This window comes from Lagenorhynchus albirostris, chromosome 10 (assembly GCF_949774975.1).
Source record: "Lagenorhynchus albirostris chromosome 10, mLagAlb1.1, whole genome shotgun sequence".
Lineage (NCBI taxonomy): Eukaryota > Metazoa > Chordata > Mammalia > Artiodactyla > Delphinidae > Lagenorhynchus > Lagenorhynchus albirostris.
This window is the reverse complement of record NC_083104.1, coordinates 36,470,371-36,495,562: the sequence shown is the minus strand read 5'-3', so window position 1 is coordinate 36,495,562 and position 25,192 is coordinate 36,470,371. Positions and strand designations below refer to the sequence as shown.

Sequence of the window (25,192 nt, the reverse complement as noted above, 5' to 3'; positions counted from 1 at the left end):
CCTCCAGGCTGGGGTGCAGGGATGTCAGTGGTACTGGGGCAGCTGGGACCCAGTGGCTGCCTGACCCACTCCCTCACCCCTGTTCCCCTGGCAGATTCTATTTCCTGTCTGACGATGAGCTACTCGAGATCTTGTCCCAGACGAAGGACCCCACAGCTGTGCAGCCCCACCTGCGCAAGTGCTTTGAGAACATCGCCCAGGTGGGTAACTGGGCCAAGGGCTCAGGGCCAGGAGCACTGGGGCACCTTCCCAGGGAGCACACCTCTTCTCTCACCTCAAGTCTCTTTAGCAGGAAATGAGGTGGCAAGTGAGATTCCTGGCTCTTAGAGACATACCTGGGGCCTGTGGGAGGAAGGTCAGCTGCAGAGCCCTTGGCTCAGGGTTGGGGGACCCTTGCTCCCAGCTCACCCAGGGGATCCCTGGCCCCTGCCATACACTGAGGTTCTGGCTAGGCTGAGAAACCCATGAGGCCAGAGGCTCCTGACTCTCCTTGCCCTCATCTTCGTCTACGAGGGAGGCCACACAGGCTTGCGCAGGAGGGGGACATGCAGGGCAGGCTTAGTCTCCTTCCCCAAGTGGGCTGTGCCACAGCTGGGGACAAGGCAGTCTCATCTTGCCCACAAGCAGTCAGGGAAGACCCAGCCAAGGTGGAGCTCTCTTCTAAATGTGAGAGCCACCTTCTGAAGGTGGAGGGCACAGGCGGGGTCAGCACTGGGGCTCTGGTGGGCAGGGCTTCTGGGCACACTGAGGGTAACCTCACTCTTAACTGCCCCCTGCCCACAGCTGCTCTTCCAGGAGGACCTGGAGATCACACATATGTACTCGGCAGAGGGTGAGGAGGTGCAGTTGTCCTTCTCCATCTACCCATCCAGCAACGTGGAGGACTGGCTGCGGGAGGTGGAACACAGCATGAAGGCCAGTGTGCGGGACATCATCGAGAGAGCCATCAAGGCCTACCCCACAGTGAGCCATGCCTCCCCTCCCAGCACAGTCTCCCAACCTACTCGTTCTTCCGTTTGCTCCTTTCTCAGTGCCTCTGTGCTCTATCACGGGGGCTGGGCTACCTGTCTACCTCATCCTCAGTCAGCCAGAGTGTCTCTGGGGGCAAAGGGTCCTTGGGGCCCACTCAGGGAGGAATCTGAAAACAACCTCTAAAAAGTGAGACTGGCTCCTAGTGATAATCAGTTGCTATGGTTATGTTTCATGCACTCACTGTGTGCCAGGCCCTGGGATGGGACTTCACCCCCATTACCTCTCTCAGCCCCACAATCAGTGGCTAGCCTGGGTGTTAAGCCTTATCCTACAAAGTAGCCGAGAGATGTTTCCTGCCCAAAGGGCATGTGGTTCATAGGTGGCAGTCAGGATTTGAACCCAGGACTGTGTGTTCCCCAGTCCTGGGCTCCCACCCCTCTGCTTCCAGGTCTCCTCTGCAGAGGAAGTAATGGCTCTGCCCAGCCCTGAGAGGCCCAGAGCTTAATGGCTTCTCTGCTTTCGAGGTGGAATTAACAACCTGAGACCAGAAGCACAGATGACATTTAAGGGAAAAACAGTGTGCAGGGTCGGGGCTGGCAGCTTCCTGGGTCAGCCCCATCTGTGTTATCGTCCCAGATACTCAGGACTCAGTGGGTTCTGAACTGGCCTGGCCAGGTGACCATAGCTGGGTGCCAGACCTACTGGACCATGGAGGTGGAAGAGGCTCTGGAGGCCAGCAACCTCAGTACCCAGCTGTTCCCCCAGCTTGCCCGGCAGGTGAGACTCAAGGGGGTCACCATCTGCTCCCCACAAACACCCTACACCCTGGGAGAGCCCAGGCCCTCCAGGAGCTTTGTTGTGTACTGATCCTGGAAGAGGCCTGTGGTTGGAGCCAAAGAGTAGAAAGTTAGACACCCTTGAAATGAGTGTCTCATGACCAGCCACAAGTGGGAGGTATTGGGGCTCTGAGGGGAGCTCTGAGGACAGGCAGATGCCCCTCTCCCGAAGGTCACAGTGGGAGCCTCCTCCTGGAGCCCTCCTGGGCTACCCCGCAGCCTGCGCTCACTCTGTGCACTAGCTCCTCACCACACTCCTTCCTCAAGCTCCTCGCCAGGCCCCACCACCTCACCTGGCCCTTGACACCATAAGCTGCAGGGAGGCAGATGCCATGCATGTGCCTCCGTTTTTATCACTTCCCTGCCAGACTTCCCATGTGACCAGTGCCCTGCCTGCCTTCCTCCTGCCTGGTCACTGCACCCCACCCATCCCAGACCATCAGAAGCCCCCAGAATAGAGGGGTTGTTCCTGGCGGAAGCCCACCCTCTCAACAAGGGAGGGGAAGCCTGCCTGCAGTGTGGCCCTGCCCATTCCTTATGGTGTCCCCTGACTCCTGCAGCTCAGTGACCTGGTTGCACTGGTGCGGGGGAAGCTGTCCCCCATGCAGCGAGCTGTGCTGTCAGCGCTAATCGTCATCGAGGTCCACGCCAAGGATGTGGTTAACAAGCTGATTCAGGAGAACGTGGTCAGTGTGAATGACTTCGAGTGGATCTCACAGCTGAGGTGAGGAGGCAGGTGGTGTGGCCACGTCCAGGGCCAGAGCAGCAGCAGGAGGGGTCAAGGGACGTGGGGAGTCAACTACAATAGGGTGGTCCCAGCCCTCGGGGCCCTGGGGCAAGTTGGGCGCCTAGATGACTTCACTCCCCAAAATAACTGCCTCTCCCCTACCACATACCCTGCACAATGGCCCGTGGTCCACATGGCCTGGGAACCTATCTCCCTGCAAAACCAGGTACTACTGGATGAATAACAACCTGTACACCCGGGCTGTGAATGCCAAGTTCATCTATGGCTACGAGTACCTAGGCAACAGTGGGAGGCTGGTGATCACGCCCCTCACAGACAGGTGAGTGCCCCCCTCCCCACGTACCCTCCCACACTGGGCCCCTCCCTCCAGTTCTGACTGGCCCAGGAGTCCAGGGCCCACAAGGCGCAGTCAGTCCATCAAAGGTTAGTAGCTCAGCTTTCGGGTTTAAAACTGGCTCTGCCTGTCATGGGCTGGGCGACCTTGGGCAGGTGGCTCAACGCCCCCTATGCCTCAGTTTCCTCTGCAGCTTCCTCAGGGTGGTTATGAGAGTTTTGTGAGCTGATGTGTAAAGCTCTTAGCACCTGTGTGGTGCTCAGTAAGCATCTAATGGGTGTGGGCTTTACTGATTTTATCAGTCAGATCCTCCTTTCAACACGAGAGAGGAATTGATCTTGAGAGAAACAATGGGCGAGTCCCTTTACAAAGTGAACACTTCTCTTCTAAAGCAATCAGTTGTTTCCTCTGGCTGTCTGTATTTAGTAGCAGCTGGATTTTCAAATTGGGTTTTGAGGAAAGGAAGGGAAGAGTGGCCACAGGTCAGCCATCCTGGCAGGTCCCTGAGCCAAGCGCTGCAGGGCCATGGGGTGGGGGAGCACTGGCCAGGTGGCTGAGGGCTCCAGTCCTGACCCTGGCAGCCAGGGCTGGGCCCGCCTGGGGCCCTGAGAATGGGGAGGAGCAGGAGCTGCCCCTCCACAGGGCCCAAGACGGTGGGGGATGGGGGCTGTCTCTCCTCGTGCCTGTGGGACTCCTGAGGAAGGTGCACGGCCCACACCCATCTCCTCTCACTCCCGCAGGTGCTACCTGACCCTGACTGGGGCCCTGCACCTCAAGTTTGGGGGTGCCCCAGCTGGCCCAGCTGGCACAGGGAAAACTGAGACCACAAAAGACCTGGGCAAGGCCTTGGCCATCCAGACCGTTGTGTTCAACTGCTCCGACCAGCTCGACGTCATGGCCATGGGCAAGTTCTTCAAGGGCCTGGCCAGGTAAGGCTGGGTGTGCAGGTGGCACAGACAGGGCAAGAAGGCTGAGCTCTCCCGGGACACTGCCGAGAGGAGCCTCACGGTTTGGGGGAGGGGAGGGGATGGGATAACAGGAGTCAAAGGCTCGGCCCCTGGCGGCCACTGGGACGGGGTGGTGGGCGGTGGGATTGTGGCTGAGCTGACAGAGAGCGCCACTGAGGGCTTCCTCCCCTGCAGAGTCAGCGGGGGCCCTTGGAGGTGCCAGGGGGCTCTGAACTCATATCCCCCCTCAACATTCTCCCCTCAGTGCTGGGGCCTGGGCCTGCTTCGATGAGTTCAATCGCATCGATATCGAGGTGCTGTCTGTGGTGGCGCAGCAGATCACCACCATCCAGAAGGCGCAGCAACAGCGGGTGAGCCTCCCGGGGGCCACCCCCGTCCACGCCTCCTGCAACTGACCACGTTTTTCCCTTCAGCTATACCCGTCCCGCCCATGCCGCCTTGCAGCCCCCCACACTGGTGGGGTGAGAAGCCAGGTGCTCAGGCCTGCCCTAAGCCCAGCCTCTCTCATCTCACAGGGGACTGGGCAGTCCCCCCTACCCCAGAAGAGCTGTCTCTGGGGGACTTCTGAAGCCAGTCGGGGAGCCCCATATCCTTACCCCACTCTGGGTACAGCTCCTAGGCCAAGCTGCAGTAGATGAAGCGGTCCCTCCCCACATCCTGACCGTTATGGAAAGTCCCAGCCATTTGTCCTTCTAGTTTTGTTCAGGGTGGTCAGAGGTCTTCTCCTGGGGATAAGAGCTGGGAGGCTGGCAGGTGTCCCAACCCCAGTAAGGCCCTGGGTCCTAGTAAGGGCTGAGTTTGCCCAGGTCTAAGGAGAATCAGTGTGGGGAAATGGGGGTGGAAGAAGATATGTGAAGGGAAGGGGAGCCGGGACCTGGGAGGCCACGGGTAGCCAGTGGGACCAGAGGTCTTAGGCCAGATCCTGAGAGAGGAGCCAACCCATGGTCAGGGGTCCAGTCCAGGCTGACCGGTTATAGTCAGGACAGGGACATCAAGAGGGGATGAGGGGGAACATCCAGAGGATGCGCCAGGTGAGCCAACCCCTCCCTACCCCTGTAGGTGGACCGCTTCATGTTTGAAGGTGTTGAGATCCCACTTGTGCAGTCCTGCGCTGTGTTTATCACCATGAACCCGGGATACGCTGGTCGCACGGAGCTGCCCGATAACCTGAAGGTGAGTTCGGACCTAGGTTTGTCCAGGAGGCTGCTCAGGGTATTGGGAAACACCAGAGCTGTGGCCTGGGCTCAGAGATGCTAAAGCACTTATGCAAGTACACACAGCTGCTGGACATCAGGGACTGTGCTTCCCCATGGCAGCCCTCCTGCCCAGGGGCCCTGAAGCCCACCCCCAGCCATGGAGAGGAGGGCCCAGGCTTGTCCTCAGGGCTTGGCAGAAGGGAAGGTAAGGGGCAGGTTCAAGTCAACACAAAGGACTGGTTTCTAACGGGCAGAGGGATCCACTCATAGGGGCGTATAAGCCTCAGCTGTGGTAGGCACAGTGGAGGGAGGATCCAAGCGTCGGTGGGGGAGGAGGGCAGTGAAGCTTCCTTCAGAGGACCAGACAGTCCAGAGAGCAGGTGGTGCTCTGGGAGGGGAGGTTGGCCTCTCCATTCACACGTACACCATGTGCCCCAGGCACTGTTCCGGCCTGTAGCCATGATGGTTCCAGATTACGCCATGATCGCTGAGATCTCCCTCTACTCCTTTGGCTTCAACGAGGCCAATGTGCTGGCCAAGAAGATCACGACCACCTTCAAGCTATCCTCCGAGCAGCTCAGTTCCCAGGTGAGGTCATGCCCTAACCAGGTTCCAGGGTCTGAGAGCTGCTGCCTTCCCCTAGCAACCCTAGGAGATAGGTATTACATCCCCATTTCTCAGCTGAGGTCACTGAGGTCCTAAGTAGGCAGGAGCCTGGCCAGGCTCATGTGGTGCACAGGGGAGCTGGAACAGGAGCCGGGAACAGATGCCCACCTGGGCCAGTTCAGGTGCAAGTGAGGGTCAGCCAGTAAGAGACCAAGAGCCACACAATCCAAGGCTGGATAGCAAGTGCACCTAGGTCTCGTGGGACCAGAGTGGGACAACCAGCACCCGCTCCACCCGAACCTCCCAACACCAGGGCCTTCCCCTCAGTGAGCTGAGCCCAGGTTCTAGGGCACATGCTGTTGGTATAGGCACCAGCACTGGCGGATGAGCTTTCCTGTTTGGCTCCAGTCTCAGGCAGGCTCCCCCTTTGCAGTGGCAGAGATGAGCCCTAGCTCTGGGCTTACATGCTGCCAGCTTAGTTTCTTTTTTTTTTTTTTTTTTTTTTGCGGTACGTGGGCCTCTCACTGTTGTGGCCTCTCCCGTTGCGGAGCACAGGCTCCGGACGCGCAGGCTCAGCGGCCATGGCTCACGGGCCTAGCTGCTCCGCGGCATGTGGGATCTTCCTGGACCGGGGCACGAACCCGTGTCCCCTGCATCGGCAGGCAGACTCTCAACCACTGCGCCACCAGGGAAGCCCCCCAGCTTAGTTTCTTAATGGTTCCAAAAAGGTCCCTGGTGTCACCCTAATGGGCCCTCTTTAGGTGACCTGCTCATGCATGAACACCCATCACTGTGGCTTGGGAGACCATACTGCCTTTGACCAGGTGGGGCCCACCGAAACCCATGGGCTAGAGGAGCATTCTGTTACTGGGAAAAACGGCAGCTGTCCACAGAGTGCACCATAGGTGCCAGCGCTTCCACACGCCCTTCTTTCTAACCATCCACTTTCAACAATGTACCCCCTCAATAGAGCAGCTATCCCCACATTGTTCTGGAAATGCAATCAACCCTTCCCAAGTGCTGATGACCCAAAGCCAAGCCCAGTCTCTTCATCCAGCTCCAAGTCCAAGATTTCTGGGAAATGTGCTGGTCTGTGGGTCAGGTCCAGATGTAGCTTCCTGGTCTGGCACCATGAGGCAAAATGATAAGTTTAACTATTTCCAACACACCTGCTATATAATGGAGAGAAACAGAACCAGAGGCAAAAGCGGGGAAAGCCAAGGTAGTACGGCCGAAAGGGTGGGTCTGGAGAGATATGATGAATGTTAGAAGGAAGCTTAAAGGCCATCGAGGCAAGTCTGCTTGTGGCACAGATGGGAAACTCCTTCATCCCCTTTTTGAACAAAACTTGAGTGCCTCCCTGCCCTTGGCGCTGTGCTGGGACCACAGGGATTGAGCCATGACCAAGGCAGACTCCTCACCCTCAGGGGCCAAGAGGCAAGCAGGGGTGCAGGATAGGTAACCTGGTAAGGGGAGTGGGCCACTGGGGCAGTGAAGTAGAGGGCACCACAGGAACCCAAAGTGGGGCACCTGGCCCAGGCTGGGGAATGCAGGTGGGTGCGGATGGCCTGCAGGGGAAGTGACACTTCAGCTATGATGAGGCACGGCCAGGTGTCAGGTGGGAGACAATGTTCCAGACAAAAGACCCGAGAGGGACAATGCTCACTCACCCCTCCTCCTGTATGGTGGTGACAGGATCACTATGACTTTGGGATGAGAGCTGTGAAGACTGTGATCTCAGCTGCCGGGAACCTTAAGCGAGAAAACCCCAGCATGGATGAGGTGAGCTGCATCCAACGAGGTGTCTGGGGAGTGGGGCTCTAGGGAGGCTCTGGAGCAGCTAGAGGGGTGTCTGACCTGGGCCTCTGCTGCAGGAGCTGATTTGCCTCCGGGCCATCCGAGACGTGAATGTGCCCAAGTTCCTGCAGGAGGACCTCAAGCTCTTCTCTGGGATCGTGTCTGACCTGTTCCCCACCATCAAGGAGGAGGTGACTGACTACGGCAACCTAGATGAGGCCATACGCAAGGCCTGTGAGAAGAACAACCTCAAGGATGTGGATGGTGAGCCCCTGGCCCTACCGTCCTGTGGTGCCAGAGGAGGGCTGGGTCCAGCCACCCCAGGTTGCAGTCCAGCCTCAGGGTCCCTCCCGCCTGGCCAGGCATGCTGCAGGCTGGGGCTCTCTGCCCCTATCTCCGCTGGGACACTTCAGGTGGTGGGAGTCTAGGGAAAAACTCTCCTTCACTCTCACATCAACACTTCTGACACCAGATGTATGGGGTTTTACCCACGCTCATCAATTCTCGAACACAGCTGTGTTCTACAATTCAATTCAATCCTGACATTAATCAGAGTTAGCATAGACCCCACAGGTTACGGGCTCAGTCCCACAAGACTGCCCCCACTTCAGATACTAGTCACAAGTACTGGGTCCCCAGGTTACCCACAACCTCTGTCCTATTTGGCTACAAATCAGAGGTTCCCATGACCCCGCCCCCCTCTGGCTTGATCATTTGCTAGAACAGCTCAAAGAACTCAGGGAAACACGAACGCTTGCTGATTTATTATATAATAAAGGATGTGATAAAAAGGATACAGATGAACAGCGGGATGAAGAGATACATAGGGCGAGGTCTGTCCCTGTGGAGTGGGGGTGAGTCACCTTCCCAGCCCGTGGATGTGTTTACCAATCCAGAAGTTCTCCAAACCCTTACTTTTGGGATCTTTTTCTGAGGATTCATCATGCAGGCATGGTCACTTATTAACTCCACTTTCAGACCCTCTCCCATCTCCGGAGAATGAGGGTGGGCCTGAAAGTTCCAAGCTTCTTCCGGTGACCAGTCCCCTCCCAGGAGTTCACCACCAAGAGTTGCCTCATTAGAACATAAGATGTTCCTAACACTTGGGAAATTACACAGTTAGGAGTTCTGTGTCAGGAACCAGAGACTAAATATTGGAACTTGAAGGTTCTCCAAGCACCCCTATTTACAAGGGTTTGAGGAGCTATGCATCAGGAACCAGGAACAGAGACGATACAGAGATTGCCTATTATTTCACAGTGGGGAAGCAGGTGCTGCCCTTCCTCCCCGTGGAGGAGCAGTCACAGCTTGGACCACACCCTTGGCCTTGTTACTCCTTGACAGAGGCTCTCCTCTGCCTCATCCTCACCTGCTTGGGGTGGGAATGGGGTTTGATGTCTGGGATGGGGGAAGATGGTGAGCCTATCCACACCCCTGCCCTTCACCGTTCTTCATTAAATATGCGGCCCTAAGCACCCCCCTGGCCTGCTGAGGCCCCAGCAGGCGAGTTGAATGAAGCCTCAAACTCTTCTCTCCCTCACGGCCTTGGGGCAGCTTTGCCAGCACCAAATAACTGGATCTTGTCCCTTTGGCAGGGGCCCCCAGACCTGCATCGCTCTCCTGGACCCCTCTTCTTGGGCTAAAGTGATGTGCTCATTCCCTACCTGTGTGGGTCTGGCCTGCCACTGCAGCAGGCAGCTGCCCCTACAGCTCTGGTCTTGGTCAGTCAGAGACCCTGACCGACACTGGATCTTTTATTTATTTATTTATTATTTATTTTTGGCTGCATTAGGTCTTTGTTGCTGCGCGTGGGCTTTCTCTAGTTGTGGTGAGCGGGGGCTACTCTTCTTTCGGGTGTGCGGGCTTCTCATTGCTGTGGCTTCTCTTGTTGCAGAGCATGGGCTCTAGGCACGTGGGCTTCAGTAGTTGTGGCATGCAGGCTCAGTAGTTGTGGCTCACGGGCTCTGGAGCACAGGCTCAGTAGTTGTGGTGCCAGGGCTCGAACCCGTGTCCCCTGCATTGGCAGGCAGATTCTTTTTTTTTTTAAAGTTATTTTTAGCATTCAGGATTTCTTTCTTTTTTAAATTTATTTATTTATTTTTGGCTGTGTTGGGTCTTCGTTTCTGTGCGAGGACTTTCTCTAGTTGCGGTGAGCAGGGGCCACTCTTCATCGCAGTGCGTGGGCCTCTCAATGTTGCAGCCTCTCTTGTTGCGGAACACAAGCTCCAGACATGCATGCTCAGTAGTTGTGGCTCACAGGCCTAGTTGCTCTGTGGCATGTGGGATCTTCCCAGACCAGGGCTCGAACCCGTGTCCCCTGCATTGGCAGGCAGATTCTCAACCACTGCGCCACCAGGGGAGCCCGGCAGGCGGATTCTTAATCACTGTGCCACTAGGGAAGCCCCTGACCCTGGATCTTGTCCCTGGGATTTTGCCTCATGTTGGCCAGCACTTCCCTGGGGCCATGCTCTCAGTAAGCTGGGTGGTAGCTTTGGAGCTGAAGTTGATTTTGAGGCCTGTGACAGTTCCTCACTGAGCAAGCCTGTGCCAGCTGGACACCCGACCAGTGGATGTTAGGGAGTAATAGTCACAATGTAAATAATGGCTGGCCATTAGCAGAGAATTCCTGCTCTGTGCCAGGCTGTGTGCTCAGGGCTTCACCTGCCTCTACCTATGAGGTAGGTACTACTGCCATCCCCACCATCCCCATTTTACAGATGAGGAAACTGAGGTGCAGGGAGTGAGATAACCCATCACAGGTCACACAGCAAGCTAGTGTCAGGACCAGGATCTAAGCCCCCACTCTGATCCCTGGGCTCCCTGCCATGTCCTTCCAGGATTCCTGACCAAGTGTATCCAGCTGTATGAGACCACGGTGGTGCGGCACGGCCTCATGCTCGTTGGGCCCACAGGCTCTGGCAAGAGTAACGTAAGTGTTCCCTGTGCTATACAGTAGGTCCCTGTTGGTTATCTATTTTAAATACAGCAGTGTGTACATGTCAGTTCCAAACTCCCAATTTATCCCTCCCCCCACCCTTTCCCCCTGGCAACCATAAGTTTGTTCTCTATACTCCAGTATAAAATAAAAATTAAAAAAAAAAAAGACTAATATAAGTGGAGCCTAGCTGGGCAGCCCAGTACCCAGACAGTGGACCTGAGGGTAGAGCAGCCTCAACAGGGGTCTTGGCCCCCACTTGTGCCTCCTTGGCCTTTAGAATACCGTCCTGCCCGCCGTGGCCCACAGCCCACTTCAGCCCTTCTCTCCAGCGAGCTTGGAGGCTCACTCTTGGCTGGCCCTTCTCTACAGTGTTACAGAGTCCTGGCAGCTGCCATGACGTCGCTGAAAGGGCAGCCATCCATCAGCGGCGGTGTGTACGAGGCCGTCAACTACTACGTGCTCAACCCCAAGTCCATCACAATGGGCCAGCTGTACGGGGAGTTTGACCTGCTCACCCATGAGTGGTGAGTGGCCTGGGACCCCTCCAGTGACTGCCCTGCTCCCAGACCTTTGCAGGCTATGGGCCGTGGGCCGCCTCCCTCCCTGAGCCAAGTGGAAGGTCGGGAGCTCTGGCTTTGAAGCCCAAATACCTGGGACTCTACCCACCACTGCACTTCCTCACTGAGTGACCCACCTCACCCCCTGGGCCTTTGTCCCTCATCTGCAAAGTGGGGAAAAAAATGACACCATTATTATGGAAGATGGCTGGGACAGTGTAGCACATGCTGAGCTCTCAGTACATGTTGACTTTTGTTAGTACCCACGAGAGGCTGGTGGTCTCTCTTGGGGCCTCTGCTCCTGGGCTGAGATGTGCATTTTAGGGGAAGTGCACCAAACTGGGAGAGATGTCAGCACCTGAGGGTTTTCTCCAGGGCTATTCTGTCTCTCCAGAGAAGCCTCCAGTCTCCTGCTGGGGTGTCTTCTTGGTCCCAGTGTTCTGGAACCCAATGGAGGATGGGCACTGGAGAGGGGCAGTCACCCATCTTTCTGAATGTGGGCCTGTCCAACTTCCCCCATTTCTGGTAAAGGGCCTCACCCATGCCTACTCCAGGCTCTTGTGTGGTTAGGTGGCGGCCTGGGGATCAGACCAGAAAAATGCCCTCCTACTCACCCCCTTCCCTGGCATTTGGTGCCTCTGAAGTCTGAGGCTTCTTGGGTTCTCTGGCAGGGACTAGATATATCTCATGACCCTGCTTTCTCTACGAGGTCATTTACCCCTTCTCCACCTCTGTCCATCTTCCGGGACTGTGTGGACCTCTGTTTCTGTGTTGCCTCCTCCCCCATCTTCCTTTTCTTTCTTTTTTTTCTTAAATTCCAGGACACTATAGTTTTTTTTGTTGTTGTTTGTTTTTTGTAAATTTATTTATTTTTGGTTGTGTTGGGTCTTCGTTGCAGTGTGCGGGCTTCTCATTGTGGTGGCTTCTCTTGTTGTGGAGCGTGGATTCTAGGCGTGTGGGCTTCAGTAGTTGTGGCACGCAGGCTCAGTAGTTGTGGCTCATGGACTGTAGTGTGCAGGCTCCGTAGCTGTGGCGCACGGGCTTAGTTGCTCCGAGGCATGTGGGATTTTCCCAGACCAGGGCTCGAACCTGTATCGCCTGCATTGGCAGGCGGATTCTCAACCACTGCGCCACTGGGAAAGTCCCCTCATCTTCCTTTTCTTTTGGGGATATTACTTTTCATTCTCCTTTAATAGAACTTTAGTGAGGACTCAGCAGGGAGAGAATATAAGCACACATTTTCATTATATTTATTATACCAAAAAGTCCCATTTTCCCTGCTATAATTTTTAAATGAATGAAGATATTTAAGAAAAAAACAAAAGCAGAGCAGGGCCAGCATGGATCCAGGTTTCCCTGGGAGCCAGCTGTGCTTGCCGCCCTGCCTCCCCTGCACCTACAGCCCTTTCCACCCTGGTGGCTGCAGGACAGATGGGATTTTCTCCTCCCTCATCCGGGTGGGGGCCATCACCTCTGACACCAACAAGAAGTGGTATGTGTTCGATGGGCCGGTAGACGCCATCTGGATTGAGAACATGAACACGGTGCTGGACGACAACAAGAAGCTGTGCCTCAGCTCCGGGGAGATAATCAAGCTCACAGAGGTGTGTCCGCCTGTCTGCTCACTCTGCTCTCCTTCGCAGCCAGGTGGGCCCAGGGCACACCATGCTAGCCAAGCCTCATCCCCCTCCACCCTTCCCTCTTGGGGCCACAGCGCCATCCCCATCCCCAGGCTCCTGTACCGCAGGCACGTCCTACACAGCTGCTCAGTGCTGCCCTTTCGGCAGACCCACTTTCTGTGATGCTCCGAGCCTAGGGCCAGGACAACTACCCCAGCTCCTGGTTGATGCTGTGCCTCCCAGGCCTATTTGCAGTCATGTCGGCCCATTCTGGGTTAGGCATACTGGCAATGTGCCTGGAGTCTGGAGAACATGGGAACAGCTGCCTGGTGGGAAGTGTGGGGCAGTTCTTAGAAAAGGAGGGGTATTGCCTGAGCCTAAGAGCAGCCAGTCTCTTGAGTCCTTCTGAGAACACCTGGATGTCAGTGTGACCCTGTGTCCATGTACACAGGTGCGGGGCTTTGGAGCAGAGCACACAGCTCCCATCGGATATCCCCAGGGCTCTAGGGACCCCAAAATGCCCTGACCCGAGGCTGGCCAGAGGGCTCCCAGGAATCTCCTTAGACTCCTTCTTGGCCTCTGGGGAGGGCTGTGTTATCAGCTGAGGGCCAAAAGGTTCCTGCATTTGCCCCCACCCCAGCCCTGTTCCTGGCCCAGCGCCTGCCCCGTGGCCTGCCCAGAGTTGCAGGATGGGCAACACCTCCCCATGGCCCCGCAGCCCTTTCCCCTGCCGTGGAGGCTGGCGGCTGGCCCACTCACGCAGTTCATCTTGGCACCAGGCGATGACCATGATGTTTGAGGTGCAGGACCTGGCAGTGGCCTCCCCAGCCACAGTATCCCGCTGCGGTATGGTGTACCTGGAGCCCAGCATCCTGGGGCTCATGCCCTTTGTCGAGTGCTGGCTGAGGCATCTCCCTGCTTTACTCAAGCCCTTTGCGGAGCAGTTCAAGGCCCTCTTTGTCAGCTTCCTGGAGGTGAGTGAGACTACGGTGTGCCGGCCCAGGTGGGGCAGCCGGGTGCTATGGCCACCAGCCACAAGAGCTGGGTGTCCATCCCCTGTAGGGGTCCATCACTTTCGTCCGGTCCTCAGTGAAGGAGGTGATCACCTCAACCAACAGCAACCTGACCATGAGTCTCCTCAAGCTGCTGGACTGCTTCTTCAAGCCCTTCCTGCCTAAAGAGGTACGGCTCTGAGCAGTGGGCTGGGGGCCTTCTCTCCTCATCTGAGGGCCCTGAATCCCAAGTCCAGCTTTCTGGAAGAGAGAATCAGATTGGCTCACATGGGTCATGGGACACCCTGTCCAGTCTGCTGCAGACACAAAACTACGGCAGAGGCCAAGGGATGGCCCCCACCCCCTGGCTTCCTCAGGCCACTTAGTTCTGTCCCCGCCTCTGTCCCCAGGGCCTCAAGAAAATACCTCCCAAAAAGCTGAGTCGCATCCCAGAGCTGATCGAGCCCTGGTTCATCTTCTCCCTGATCTGGAGTGTGGGTGCCACAGGGGACAGCGCCAGTCGCATCAGCTTCAGCCACTGGCTCAGGATCAAGATGAAGACAGAAAACGTGAGAGGCGGCAGCTCCTGGGCTGGGGTCCAAGGTCTGGGATGCATACGCTGAATGCTGGGTGTTTTGGGGCCGTCCCCCAGGCCCCGGCCCCCAGAAACAAGTAGCCACACAAGCCACCGGGTCTCACCGCCTGGTTTTCTCCCTGGTCCTTCACAGCTGACCTTGCTCTTTCCGGAGGAGGGGCTGGTGTTTGATTACAGGCTAGAGGACGGCGGCATCAGCAGCACCACTGACGATGAGGACGATGATGAGGGCAAGCAGGTGACTGCAGACCTGCCCAGGGAGGGCCCCACTGGGTGGCGGCTGTCCTCCTCGATGAATAGTGACTGCAGAGAAGAGGCTGCATTGACGGTCACAGGTCTCAGACTGGGGTTATTCGCATCATCTCCTGAATCCTCACAGACCCACAGCGTGGTTATTATTGTGCCCATTTCCCAAACAAGGAAATTGAGGCTCAGAACTGTCGCGCCCAGCTAGTCGGTGGCAGAGCTGGACTTGAACCTGGGACTGGGAGATGTCAGAGTGCCTCCCTTCCCAACCATACACACTGCCTCCCCTGTGTTGATGCTGAGCCCAGGTATTAATCAACTCGGTTCTACTTAAAAGCCCCATTTGCCCAGGGGCTGGGCTCCTCAGGGGTGGGGGAGTAAGCCCCCATGGCCTGTCTTGATGTCCCCATTTCCCCTCTTAGCCAGCGAGGGTCCCATTAGCCTACCCTCACGGGATCAGGACTCCAGCCCAGAAGGAGGAGGGGCCAGAGAGGCATCTATAGAGATGGTTACTGCACAGGGTCCTGCTGGGGGTCTCACGGGGCATGTTTGAGTCTAACCATCAGTACCGTTCCCAATGGGACATGTGGGTTTGACCACAGTGAACACCCCCATCAAGGGAGGTCTGCAAGTTGAGTCAGGGCTGTGGGTGAAGGGATGCATGCAGGTGGGGATGGTGGGGGAGAGCGGGCCAGGTGACCTCTCAGCGTCTAGGCGATGCCAGCCCCATGGTTCTGGCCCTCACATGCTTGGGTAGCCTAAACTAAACAGCAGAGACCTTTGCATTCTGGGTTGTCCAGTTCCCAGAGTACTTCCTTCAAGCAGAGGCCCAGAGACTGGCCCCACTGAGGTAGCTGGATGCAGGGAAGCCTTCACTTGGGCAGCTGTGTGCAGAGAGCCCCCCATTCCTGGAGGTTTGTTCTGGGAGTCCCCCACCCTGTGTGGAGAGTGGGCACAGGGATTCCTGTTTCTGTCAGAAGCAGCCCTTCACCTGGACCCTCTTGCTGAGTCCCAGCAGTGCTGCTCCTTGCCCTCCTGGTGCACTTGGCCAAGGGTGAGACGGGGAGAAGGTTCCAGGCCCACCCTGTGCCACCTGTGGTTCCAGGTTGCCTGGGTGAAGTGGATGGACTCCTCAGCTTCGTTCACCATGATGCCAGATACCAACTACTGCAACATCATCGTGCCAACCATGGACACCATCCAGATGTCCTACCTGCTAGACATGCTACTCACCAACCACAAGCCTGTGAGTGCCCCTGCCATGCCCTGCTTCCAAGTGCCCCACACTTCCAAGGCCTAGGTCAGGAGTGGCTGGCTCCCACACTGACAGGGCGGCAGCTCGTGCTGCATGCTGGGCCCTGTGAGAGCGCTCTGACCCTATGTCCCCTGCTCTCCTAGGTGCTGTGCATCGGGCCGACGGGCACAGGGAAGACCCTCACCATCTCCAACAAGCTTCTCAAGAACCTGCCGCTGGAATACATCAGCCACTTCCTCACCTTCTCTGCCCGCACCTCAGCCAACCAAACCCAGGACCTCATCGACAGCAAGCTGGATAAGAGGCAGGCACCCTGGTTCCTTCCTGGGTCCGATGTCCCCCAGCCTGGCTCGGCCAGCTGCTGTCCCCCCTCCCCTCCCGGGTGGCCCTTGGGCTCCCTTGCAAACTGCTCTGGAGCCTTCTTCCATCAGGAATTCCCACCGAGCCCTTCTGTGGGTGCTCTCCCTGGGCTGAGCACTCGGGAGGGGCTTGTTATCTATCTGCCTAGAGGCAAGGCTCAGAGCAGCCAGGTGTGATGTCCCAGGACGCTCAGAATGGGACAAGGAGTTGCTCAAGAGGCTCAGCAATTCGGGGGAGCCTGAAGTTAGTGAGGGCTTCCCAGAGGTGAAGCTGCCATCCTGCCACCCTGGATTCCCTGAGGACCTGGTACCCGTGGGTGCTGGGCTTACACAGCCCCATCCCACAGGCGGAAGGGCGTGTTCGGGCCGCCCCTGGGGCGCAACTTCATCTTCTTCATCGATGACTTGAACATGCCGGCCTTGGAGACATATGGCGCCCAGCCGCCCATCGAGCTTTTGCGCCAGTGGATGGACCACGGCGGCTGGTATGACCGCAAGATCATCGGTGCGTGCTGGCCGCCTGGGGCAGCGGGGCAGGGCTGGGTGTGCTGGGCAGGGCCAGGGCCTCACCCGTTAGGCACAGTAGGCACAGGGCCTGGGCCCACAGGACTCACAGAGAGTCCATGGAAGTGTTTTAATGTCTTTTAAAATAAAGGGGAAAATGAACTTCTAGGTCAAAGAACATTTAAAATGCGTAATATTAATATATTTGTCTATGTACCAATACTGTGGTAAATTATAATTTTTAATATATATATTTTTTAATGGAGGAGGAGGCCCAAGAAGGCAAAAGTGCCCAGGGCCTACAGAAGTCTTAATGTAGCCCTGGGCAGGGCCTTCTGACTTCCTGCCCTGACTCCAGGAGCCTTCAAGAGCCTGGTGGACATCAACTTTGTCTGTGCCATGGGCCCCCCCGGTGGAGGCAGGAATGCTATCACTCCACGGCTGACCCGCCACTTCAACTACCTGTCCTTTGCTGAGATGGATGAGGTCAGCAAGAAGCGCATCTTCTCCACCATCCTGGGCAGTTGGATGGGTGAGTATCGGGCAGGAGTGGGGTAGGAGGCCACGGGCTAGGGCAGAAGCCCTGGCCAGGTAAGCCACACCAAGGACAGCTGGGCAGCACTGGGAAGGGCCGAGTGGCTGAACCACTGACATCAGTGACATCCACTGACATTCACCCCTTACTCAGCTATGTTACCTTTGGCCAATTCATGAACCTCTCTGAGCCTCAGTTTCTTCATCTGAAATGGGTGATAATATCAGTGCCCAACACCCCGAGTTGTGAAGGTTAAATAAGACACTGCATGTAGAGCATCTAGCAAGAAGCCCGGCATGTGGTAACTGTGGAATATATGATTTATACATATGTATACATGTATTTTCATCCGTATAAGTACACGCATATGTGGTAGAAAGGCTAGTGAAAGGATGTTACTTTTGTAAATCAGGAAGTGCCACCAAGATAGAATGGACAAAATGGCCCTGATTTTCCATGGAGCTTGAAGAAAAGTCTGTTCCAGGATGCAGTTTTCCCCAACCAGTCCACTTCTTACATAACACACACTCTGACCTTTAAACTCCACTTGGCACTGTGCCAGGTGGTGGGTGATGGGAGTCAGGCCTTCCTTCCTCTGGCCTGGCCTGCCCTGCCCCCAGGGGCTATAGACCAGAACTTGCCCCCATGCCCAGCTTGGAGGTGGGGGCCATGTGGCTCTGAGGAGGGGGGTGATGGTCAGTGGCTGCTCTGGGGCTGCCCAGCTGAGCACAGCCGGTCAAGGTGGGCAGCAAGGGACCCACCTAACTCTGAGCCCCGTGTCTCTCCCTCAACCTTCTAGATGGACTCCTTGGAGAAAAGAGTTACCGGGAGCCCGTGCGTAAGTGCAGGCCTGGGCAGGGCCTGGGAAGGCCTGGATGGGGCAGGGGCACTGGTTCCAGGGGGAGCCCTGGACTCCAGTTGGATGTCGTTGAGGCCGGGTCCCAGGGGCCACAGTGAACCATCCTCAGACTCCTGAGGGGACCTCGGGCCACTGCTAGAGCAAAGGTTGCCCAGCACCGACGGTCTGCATGGCTCACTCACCGTTACATGGCCAGTCAGTCTTTCAGTGCCCGGGTGAGTGTCCGACCCATAGTAGAAGCAAGGTGAATGCACGTTGAATGAATGAATAAGGAATCCAACAAAGTCCCACCCTGTGTGAAGAAGCAGAGGCTCTGAGGAGAGGGCATGAGCCTGGAGCCAGGAGCAACCTGAGTTCGTGTCGGGCGTCCCCCGTGTGGCAGCGGATCTGCTGCTCATTGCAGCAGGGTGACTGGCCGCTCCAGACCTCCTCAGGCCTCCGTGTCCACTGCTGACCTGCACCCAGGCCTCCCTGGGCCCTGTCTTCTCTCCTGTTCCTGGGAACAGATTTCCCTGCTCCCGTATGAGGCCAAGCCCTCCTCTTAGGCCTGAGTCCCATCCCCTATTGTCTGCTTGACAGCCACCGACATCAGTGTTCTCTTCTCCACTGGGCCATTCCATCAGCGAAGACACGCCCCGATTTCTCCCATCTTAAGAACAAAACACAAAACAAGCCCCTCTTTTCTCCCCTCCCTACCGCCCCCCCCCAGCCTTGGCGCCATTTCTCTGTCACCTTGAGACCAAAACGCTCCAAGAGCGTTTTCTCCTCCTGCGGGCACCAGCCCTCCCTCCCACTTTCTCTTGAGCCCCACCAGTCCCCGGAGAGGGCTCTTGTCACCAGCAGCCTCGCAGCGTCCAGACCAAAGGTCAGCTGGGTCTTCACCTTTCCCGGGCTGTCAGCTGTCTGTGGGGGTCACCCCTCCTCCTCCCAGTCGCCTTCCTAGGTGGACGGGGGGCTTACTCTCAGCCTCTACTCCCTCTAAACACACTCTTCTGGGACATCATCATCCTGCCCTGGCGATAAACCCCTTAGTGCGGATGCCGCTGAGTCTGTGTGTTCAGTCCAGACCTCTTGCCTGAACCTCGGACCGATGTCTCCTCTTGAATGTCCACTGGGCGTCTCAGGCTGAACATGTCCAAACCCGAGCCCCTGACCCACCAGCACCTGGCCCTCCATTCTTCTCAGCTGATGGCCACTGTGTCCTTCCACTCGCTCAGGACAAGGGCCTTGGCACCATCCGGACTTGCTCGCTCTCTTTGTCTCTCTCTCAGGAGGTCCTGCTGCCTCTCCCTCCAGAACCCCCCCTGAATTGCGCTGCTTAGCACCCCAGCCCTCACTCATAGGCCACTGCAGCAGCCCCCCCCACGCCGGTCTCCCTGATTCTGTCTTCACCCCCTGCATCTGTCTGTCTGTCTGGAGGTCTATCCATCCTTCACTTGCAGCCAGAGGGACCCATTCAAACGCTGAATCAGATCACATTCCTCCTCTGCTCAACCATCTCATGCAGACTAGAGCCCAGGTCCTGGCAGTGGTGGGCACCCCTCATCACTGTCTGCTCTCACCACCCCCTTGCTAAGTCCTTAACCCCCCCAGACATGCCTGCCTCAGGGCCTTCGCCCTGGCCACGCCCTCTCTGGAACACCTTCTCCAGTTCTGAACCTGCTTGGCACCTCAAGGCTTCGGGTCTCTGCTCAAGTGCCCTCCTCCGCAAGGCCTCCCCAGCATTTATGTCAAATCCCCCAACGCTGGCTCTCCCCAAACCTCTCTCCACACATTTTCCATCCCCAGTTTACTGTCAGTCCCCCAAAGAAAGTCAACTTGTTGGGGGTGAGGAGCGTGTCTGCTGGGGCTACCCTCTGTGCCCAGCACCTAGAACAGTCCTTGAGTTAATGGATGAGCCCGCTTTGGGGCTAGTGAGTTGTCCTGCCCCTTCTTTGCTTTTTTCCCTCTTCTGGGGGCTCCCTCTGCCCCAAATTCCCACTGACAGAATTTTGGTTCCCAGCAAAGAATTGCATTGTTTTCAAAGCACAAGCAAATAGGTTATGTTAATGGTGAAAATGCAAGGGGGTGATAAGCCCCCAAGGTCACGGCTGAGTCCCAGGCCTCCACGTCCACTGTGGTGCACTCCTGAACCCCGTGTGGGCCATGCAACCCTCCCCATGCACAGCTCAGAGTGGCACGTTTCAGGTCTGGCCCCATTAGTGTTCTCAATTCCATGAATGTGTCCCAGTGCCCCAATATATGGACAGGCTATATCAGTGATAAGGATGTAAAAGGGGGGAGCTCCGGGTGAGAGATTCCTCACCCCATGGTGGGGGATACCAGGAAAACCTTGCTGGGGAAGTAGCATCCGAGAGGGCTGCAGAGTGGGCAGAATCCAAGCATGCAGGCTGGGGAAAGGTATGTGCAGAGAACACAGCACCGGATCTGCAAGGGCTGTGACTCAGGGCCACTCTCCTGTTCCCACAGCCGGTGCCCCCAACATTTCCCACTTCACGGATCCCCTCGTGGAAGCCACCATCATGGTGTACTCCACCATCACCTCCCAGCTGCTGCCCACCCCAGCCAAATCCCACTACACTTTCAACCTGAGGGATCTCTCCAAGGTCTTCCAGGGCATGCTCATGGCCGACCCGGCCAAGGTTGAGGTGAGGACCGGTAGGCCCCCTCCCCAGTGTCCAGCAGTGGAGTGCCCACACTGCCCTCACAGTCCTTCCTGGTTTTAGGCCTTCCTACCCAAACACTCCTCAGCCTTCATCTGGCCAGGCCCTCGGGCAGGGGGTGGAGCTGGGGACACGGCAACAGGTACCAAGCCCCCAGGAGCCCTGCCTTCATGCAGCTGAGCCCTATCTTGCAGGTGAAATCCACACCTAGAATGCTGGCTGTGATGGGATCACACAAAAGCAGGAGCCGGGGCATGGCAAGGGAGGGAGGGTTCCTGGTGGAAGCCCTGTGTGTGAGAAGATTGAGGGGAAGAGTGAATGGTACCAGGTGGAAGGAGCATGAGTGCAGCACGGAGCAGTGTCAGCTGTGCTGGGCAGGCTCTGGGGGCTGCAGGGGCAGAGAGTACTGAAGGTGATGGGAGCTGGGGGGTGGGTAGGGGGCACATTTGCACTTTGGGATGGGGAACGGATGGGTCAGTGTGTGGGCCCAGCGTCAAGGGCATAGTGTGAATAGGACAGATGCCAGCCCTGGCCCTGCCTAGGGCCCTGCCAAAGGAGTCGAGAGAAGAGCTTTGGGGCTTCCTGAGGGCGGTCCTGTCACCCAGGGAGAGGCAGGGAGGTCAGCATGGAGGTGGCAGCAGGATGGGGGTAGAGTCAGAGGGAGCTTTGTGGTCAAGTGAGTGGTTAGATGTGAGGTGTCAGGAAGGTATAAGGAGAATCGGGCATTCCTCTCGGGCTTGGGGTTTGGGGAGCTGTGGGGACCCTAAGAGGGGAGAAGCTAATTGAGCTGGGAGCCCTGCAGGCACAGCTGCGCCTGGAGCTGGGGGTGGAGAGGCCCAGGCGTCAGCGTGTGGACTCCACGCTCTGTGGAGACAGCAGACACCCAGGGCCCTGGCAGGGTCTTGGTAGGAGAGCCAGGCCCAGGTGCTTTGAGAGGTGGCTGAGGGTGCGGGGCTGAGACCGGGCCCTGACGCTGGGGCGGCCGCAGGACAAGGTGCAACTGCTGCGCCTGTGGTACCACGAGAGCTGCCGTGTGTTCCGCGACCGCCTGGTGAACGAGGAGGACCGCAGTTGGTTTGACAAGCTCCTGGAGAGCTGCATGGAGCAGTGGGAGGTGGCCTTCGAAGAGGTCTGCCCCTTCCAGCCCATCCTCTACGGGGACTTCATGTCGCCAGGCTCCGACGTCAAGTCCTATGAGCTCATCACCAGCAAGAAGAAGGTGAAGGGGCCTGCTGGGGCCCTACCCCTGACCCACAACCCCTGACCCCCGAGACCCCAGCCCTCTGCAGCCACTGCTAAGAGACCACCATGCTCTGACCAGAGGGTCGGACACTGGTCTGGAAGGCCAGCTCAGGGACTTCAGGCCAGAAGTTGCCTCTCTGAGTCCCATCTCCTCGCCTGTCAAATGGGCGCAGTAGGCCCCCCTTGGCCCTTTCCTGAGGACAAGCCTAACGTTCAACTGAGACAGGCTCTGTAAGGAGGAACACGCTATGCCCATTTGAGGGACTAGTATCCCACCCACAGATCCACGGCAGGGCCCTGGGCACCGCGAGTCTTGAGTCAAGACCCCAGGGTGGCAGGATGAAGCTGGAGTGCGGGGGGCCTCCTGTTGGTTTCTTCACACAGACCCTCTCCTAGCTCCCAGGAGCTCCCACGGGGCCCCAGGTCGGTACATCCTGTTGAGCCCTCAAGGCAGCAGGCAGGTCTCTGACCCGACCCTCAGGCCTTGGCGTGTCCAGCGGGTCAGGCCTCATCCAGGCAGACCTGGCATCTTAAGGCCAACATCCCTCTGTGCACAGAGGAGCAGGGCTGGCTGGGGGGATGGGGTGTTGTGCTCCCTTGCGGGGGGGCACAGTGCACAGGGACAGAGGGAGGACCCAGCTCTCCCCGTGCCCCCCCACCCCCCGCTGCCAGATGATGCAGGTGATTGAGGAGTACATGGAGGACTACAACCAGATCAGCACAGCCAAGCTGAGGCTGGTCCTCTTCATGGATGCCGTGAGCCACGTCTGCCGCATCAGCCGCACCCTGCGCCAGGCGCTGGGCAACGCGCTCCTGCTGGGTGTGGGCGGCAGTGGCCGCAGGTCCCTCACGAGACTGGCCTCGCACATGTGAGGGTCCCCAGGCGTGGTGGGCAGTGGGCGGCCGGTGGCAGACTCAGTTCCATTCGTGTTCTTCCACATGTTCTATGCTGAGGCAGACGCACCTGGCCCATGGGCTTCTAAACCTGGGAGGGTAACCTGGGGTCCAAGGAGAGACAGCAGCAGTGCCCTGTGATGCTGCAGGGACGGGGGAGGGGTAGCTGCAGGCATCCAGGAGAGATTCCTAGAGGAGGTGGCCATGGACCTTCTCTTCTAATCAAGGCTGGGAGGATGGAAGGGAAGGGCATTCCAGGCCGAGGGAGCAGCCTCAGCAAATGTCTGGAGGCAAGAGAGCAGGTTCAGGGTTGGGGGAGTCAGCAGGTCTGCCCAGGATGGGAGCAGATGGCTGGGGTGGGGCGCTTGGCCTCAAGCTCTGGCATGCCTCCACCCAACCACCTGTCTCCAGGGCCGAGTATGAGTGCTTCCAGATTGAGCTGTCCAAGAACTATGGCATGACCGAGTGGCGTGATGATGTCAAGAAGGTCTTGCTCAAGGCTGGCCTGCACAGCTTGCCCATCACCTTCCTGTTCTCAGATACCCAGGTGCCACCACACGGGCAGTGAGGGGGATCTAGGGTGGGTTGGGTACAACCCACCCCAGTGTGGCATCCTGGAAGGTGGTCAGTCCTTCATGCCCACATCACTGTCAGTTGGGGTGGATCTTGGGAGGAATGGCTGGGACCAGCGGGAGGGGGCCAAACCTAGCCTGTCAGGGCTGGTGGGGGGCATAGATCATTACTATGCCCCGAGGGTAAAGAAGGCCCCTGGCACCATGGCTGACCACAAGCAGCACCACACTCACTGGCCAACGGCTTCCTACCTCAAGGACCACAGGACTTGTGCCTGAGGTGCTGTGACTATGGCCCCCTTCTTGGGGCTGCTCCGTCTGGAGCTCCCTAGATGAGGCCTCGCCCCAGGTCTGAGAGAAGGAGAGGTCGTGGGTCCAGGGTCTCAAGACAAACAGGGCAGTGCTTAAACCTGACTGGTGGTCAGGACTGGGCCGAAGCTGAAGCCCTGGAAGGCTTCCAGCCCTACTCCTATCCCCCAGGCTCCCCTTACATAGTCAGGCAAGTGAGGGTGCCCTCTGGCACTGACTAGGCCCTGGCCATATGAGATGGGCAAGGACCCGTTTCTGCCTGTGGCCTGGTTTTCTCCTGTGAGTAAACTGAGACGTAGAGAGACCTGGCAAGAGAGGAGGAAGACACCACATCTCCCACCCAGGACCCAGGGCCCTTCCACAGCCCAGCAGTGATGTTCAGAGTCTGCTGTAGGGCAGGCCTGGGTGTGAGTCCTGGACCACAACTTGTGAGGTCACTTGTGTGACCCTGGGCTTCTCTGAGCCTTAGTGGCATGGTCTGTGGAATGGGGCTCCTGTGAAGGTCCAGTGAGACCATGGTCATGGAGCCCAACACCCAGGGGTCATCATCAAGACTCAGCTCCTCCATCCCCATCTTCCCCCCAGATCAAGAACGAGTCCTTCCTAGAGGACATTAACAATGTCCTGAACTCAGGCGACGTTCCCAACCTCTACAACACGGATGAGCAGGACCAGATTGTCAACACCATGCGGCCCTACGTCCAGGAGCAGGGCCTGCAGCCCACCAAGACCAACCTCATGGCTGCCTACACCGGGCGTGTGCGCAGCAGCATCCACCTGGTGCTGTGCATGAGGTACAGGTGGCCACTGCAACCTCGCAGGGACAGGGGTTTTAGGTGGGGGAGCACCTGGGCCTGCCACAAGGGGAAGTGGCCTGGGCCTGGCCACCGTGCCATTGGGTCCAGGCTGCCATGCCACAGGGCTGTGAAATGACCCTGGGTCCTGGGTTCCTGGGGGGTGTAAGTCAGTGTCTCAGGGCCTCATTTGGACCCCCACCTCCCCAGCCCCATCGGAGAGGTCTTCCGAGCTCACCTAAGGCAGTTCCCCTCCCTGGTCAACTGCTGTACCATCGACTGGTTTAATGAGTGGCCGGCAGAAGCCCTGGAGTCTGTGGCCACCATGTTCCTGAACGAGATCCCAGAGCTGGACGCCACTCCCAAAGTAATTGAAGGACTGGTAGGTATCTTGGTGAGGAGCAAGACCTTGAGGGGGACTGTGTAGGTTTGGGCTTGGGGTCACCAAGGCCTGGGTAAGATTCCCAGGCCCACGACTGATGGGAAGCCTTTGGGCAGACAGATTTATCTGTCTAAGCCTCAGTTTCCTCACCTGTATAATGGGAATGCCACAAGGTTGTCACGGTGATGCAGGAGGCTGGGCACACAGTTACACAGTCACTGTTTATCTTATTCTCTGAGGGCTCCACGGAAACTTTCTTTAAAGAGTTGCCTGATATAGGGACTTCCCTGGCAGTCCAGGGAAGATTTCACCTTCCACTGCAGGGGGTGAGGGTTCAATCCCTGGTCGGGGAGCTAAGATCTCACATGCCTTGGCGACAAAAAACCAAAACGTAAAACAGAAGCAATGTTGTAACAAATT

General features: G+C 57.4%; 1 protein-coding gene across 1 annotated transcript in view; it reads left to right on the top strand.

Moving 5' to 3' along the window:
• The window catches only part of DNAH1 (dynein axonemal heavy chain 1), a 73,154-nt gene that overhangs the window by 33,242 nt on the left and 14,720 nt on the right, over nt 1-25,192 (top strand). Inside the window, exons 23-51 of the mRNA XM_060163845.1 lie at nt 95-200; nt 784-963; nt 1,609-1,749; nt 2,369-2,532; nt 2,762-2,875; nt 3,631-3,819; nt 4,103-4,208; nt 4,918-5,031; nt 5,493-5,642; nt 7,356-7,442; nt 7,535-7,721; nt 10,295-10,386; nt 10,765-10,919; nt 12,379-12,556; nt 13,351-13,545; nt 13,634-13,753; nt 13,974-14,132; nt 14,292-14,396; nt 15,510-15,650; nt 15,803-15,963; nt 16,366-16,523; nt 16,881-17,054; nt 17,857-17,895; nt 20,386-20,564; nt 21,568-21,798; nt 22,494-22,690; nt 23,127-23,262; nt 24,182-24,390; nt 24,601-24,772. Of these exons, the coding sequence (XP_060019828.1) occupies nt 95-200; nt 784-963; nt 1,609-1,749; nt 2,369-2,532; nt 2,762-2,875; nt 3,631-3,819; nt 4,103-4,208; nt 4,918-5,031; nt 5,493-5,642; nt 7,356-7,442; nt 7,535-7,721; nt 10,295-10,386; nt 10,765-10,919; nt 12,379-12,556; nt 13,351-13,545; nt 13,634-13,753; nt 13,974-14,132; nt 14,292-14,396; nt 15,510-15,650; nt 15,803-15,963; nt 16,366-16,523; nt 16,881-17,054; nt 17,857-17,895; nt 20,386-20,564; nt 21,568-21,798; nt 22,494-22,690; nt 23,127-23,262; nt 24,182-24,390; nt 24,601-24,772 (4,339 nt within the window). The remainder of the gene's footprint in view (nt 1-94; nt 201-783; nt 964-1,608; nt 1,750-2,368; nt 2,533-2,761; nt 2,876-3,630; nt 3,820-4,102; nt 4,209-4,917; nt 5,032-5,492; nt 5,643-7,355; nt 7,443-7,534; nt 7,722-10,294; nt 10,387-10,764; nt 10,920-12,378; nt 12,557-13,350; nt 13,546-13,633; nt 13,754-13,973; nt 14,133-14,291; nt 14,397-15,509; nt 15,651-15,802; nt 15,964-16,365; nt 16,524-16,880; nt 17,055-17,856; nt 17,896-20,385; nt 20,565-21,567; nt 21,799-22,493; nt 22,691-23,126; nt 23,263-24,181; nt 24,391-24,600; nt 24,773-25,192) is intronic.